Source organism: Notamacropus eugenii, chromosome Y, assembly GCF_028372415.1.
Source record: "Notamacropus eugenii isolate mMacEug1 chromosome Y, mMacEug1.pri_v2, whole genome shotgun sequence".
Taxonomy (NCBI): domain Eukaryota; kingdom Metazoa; phylum Chordata; class Mammalia; order Diprotodontia; family Macropodidae; genus Notamacropus; species Notamacropus eugenii.
In genome coordinates, this window is record NC_092880.1 from 695,552 (window position 1) to 697,678 (window position 2,127).

General features: G+C 37.0%; 1 protein-coding gene across 1 annotated transcript; it reads left to right on the forward strand.

Annotated features, from left to right (window-relative positions):
- Positions 1–353: 353 nt before the first annotated feature.
- On the forward strand, positions 354–1,256 carry LOC140516627 (olfactory receptor 4C11-like). Its single transcript, XM_072627629.1, has one exon. The coding sequence runs from the start codon at positions 354–356 to the stop codon at positions 1,254–1,256; it is 903 nt and encodes a 300-aa protein (XP_072483730.1).
- Positions 1,257–2,127: the final 871 nt, after the last annotated feature.

A 2,127-nucleotide genomic window follows, 5' to 3' on the forward strand; every position in this document is an offset into this window, starting at 1 on the left:
TTGTAACAAGAGGAAAAAACGACTGAATCTAGAAGGACAATAGGAGATAAGCAGGTAGAATGCCAGTTTTCAGCAAGTATTAATTAAATGATATGTACATAGAAATTTATTCTTTCATAAGCAAGCTCAAGACATGTTTAGAGTGGATCACAATAGATTGTGGGAAATGTATGTTCTTTGTAATATTCCAAGCATTATTTAAAGGATACAAGTAACACTAAAATACTTGAGAACAGACAATGACACAGTAGGACACAGGATCCCCTGGTCTGTTTTTCTAATTCTACTTTCCTCTATTTAAGTAGTGATTAGTTCTCATCTATTTCCTTCCCATTTTCATTAAAGACATAGAAATGAAAAACAATGTGACTGAATTCATTCTCCTTGGACTGACACAAGACCCAGTGAAACAGAAGATAGTATTTGCCATCTTCTTGGTTTTTTATACTGCAACTGTGTTTGGAAATCTGCTCATCATTTTGACCATCAAAACGAGTCCCACACTTGGGACACCCATGTATTTCTTCCTGACCTACTTGTCTTTTGCAGACTCCTGTTTCTCTAGTACTACAGCTCCCAAACTGATTGTAGACAACCTCTCTAAAAAGCAGACTATCTCCTTTGATGAGTGCATGACCCAACTCTTTGGAATGCATTCCTTTGGATGCATGGAAATCTTGGCCCTTATCCTGATGGCCTATAACCGCTGTGTGGCCATCTGTAAGCCTCTGCACTATACAGTCATCATGAACCAGAAGATGTGTGGGATTTTAGTCATATTGGCCTGGGTGGGGTCTTTTCTACGTTCTGTCACTCAGACTTTCCTTGCCTTCAGTTTACCATTCTGTGGTCCCAATGTGATTGATCACTATTTTTGTGATGTGCAGCCTTTGCTGAGATTGGCCTGCACTGATACATATGTCATAAACTTATTGGTTATTTCTAATAGTGGGATCATATGCATGAGGAGCTTTGCAATTCTAATATCTTCCTATGTTTTTATCCTTTATTCACTAAGAAATCATAGTGCAGAAGGGAAGTGTAAAGCCTTGTCCACCTGTACCTCCCACATAATTGTGGTCATAATATTCTTTGTTCCTTGTATTTTCATATACACTCGACCCCCAATTATCTTCCCTGTGAATAAGTTGGTGTCTGTATTTTATACCATTGGAACACCTTTGCTCAACCCCTTGATCTATACACTGAGGAATGCAGAAGTAAAACACACTATGGGGAAGCTATGGAGCAGGTGAGTAAGTTCCCATGGCAAATAGCATACATACTCCCATTCCCCACCCCCCAAGTTACTAGCATGTGACTTCACAGCTACCTACTTCACTTTTCTCAAGTGTAAAATGAGAATAATAAAAACATCTATCTCACAGGGTTGTTATGAGGATCAATTTAGATAATATTTGTAAAGTCCTTAGCACGGTGCACAATCACAGTCACCTTCTGCTTCAAAGAAGTTTTGGAACAATGTGAAAAATAAATATTATCTGCTTGCACTTGTCCCTGACCCCTGAAATTATGAACATAATATGAAAACAGTTAAGTAAAGAACGAGGAATGATTCTATCATGTTCAGCCCAAAATAGCAAAAGTAGGACAGTACTATAAATGGTTACAATTTTCAGTTATGGATGGTGCCTGTACACCCCATATTGAAGCAACTATATGGATATAGCATTTTTTGACTAAGGAGGAAAATTAATGCCCTTAAAACATTCAAGAAAGAAGGGAGCTTAATGGGCCTATAATTCAAACCTAATGCAGCCCTTTCCCTTTATATGTGAGGAAACTGAGGACCATAATGATTAAGCACTTCATCTTAGTTGATTTAGGTAGTAAGTGACAGAAATATTGGATTTTCATTTTCATCAGAGCCTAGGGCTATTTTCATTATACTATGCTGCTGTTTATTCCAATTTTTCGCTTTCTATTCTTGTCCTGCAACCTTTTTCACTCCTGACGTATTTAGGCAAATCTTCATGACACAAAAGAAGGATGTGTTCCTTTTTACTAGGGAAATCTTCTTTTACTTTTTCTTACTATTCTGATTTATATAATATTTTTCTCCAAAATATATATCCTTTTGTTGAAACAGATTAAAAGTCAATCGTT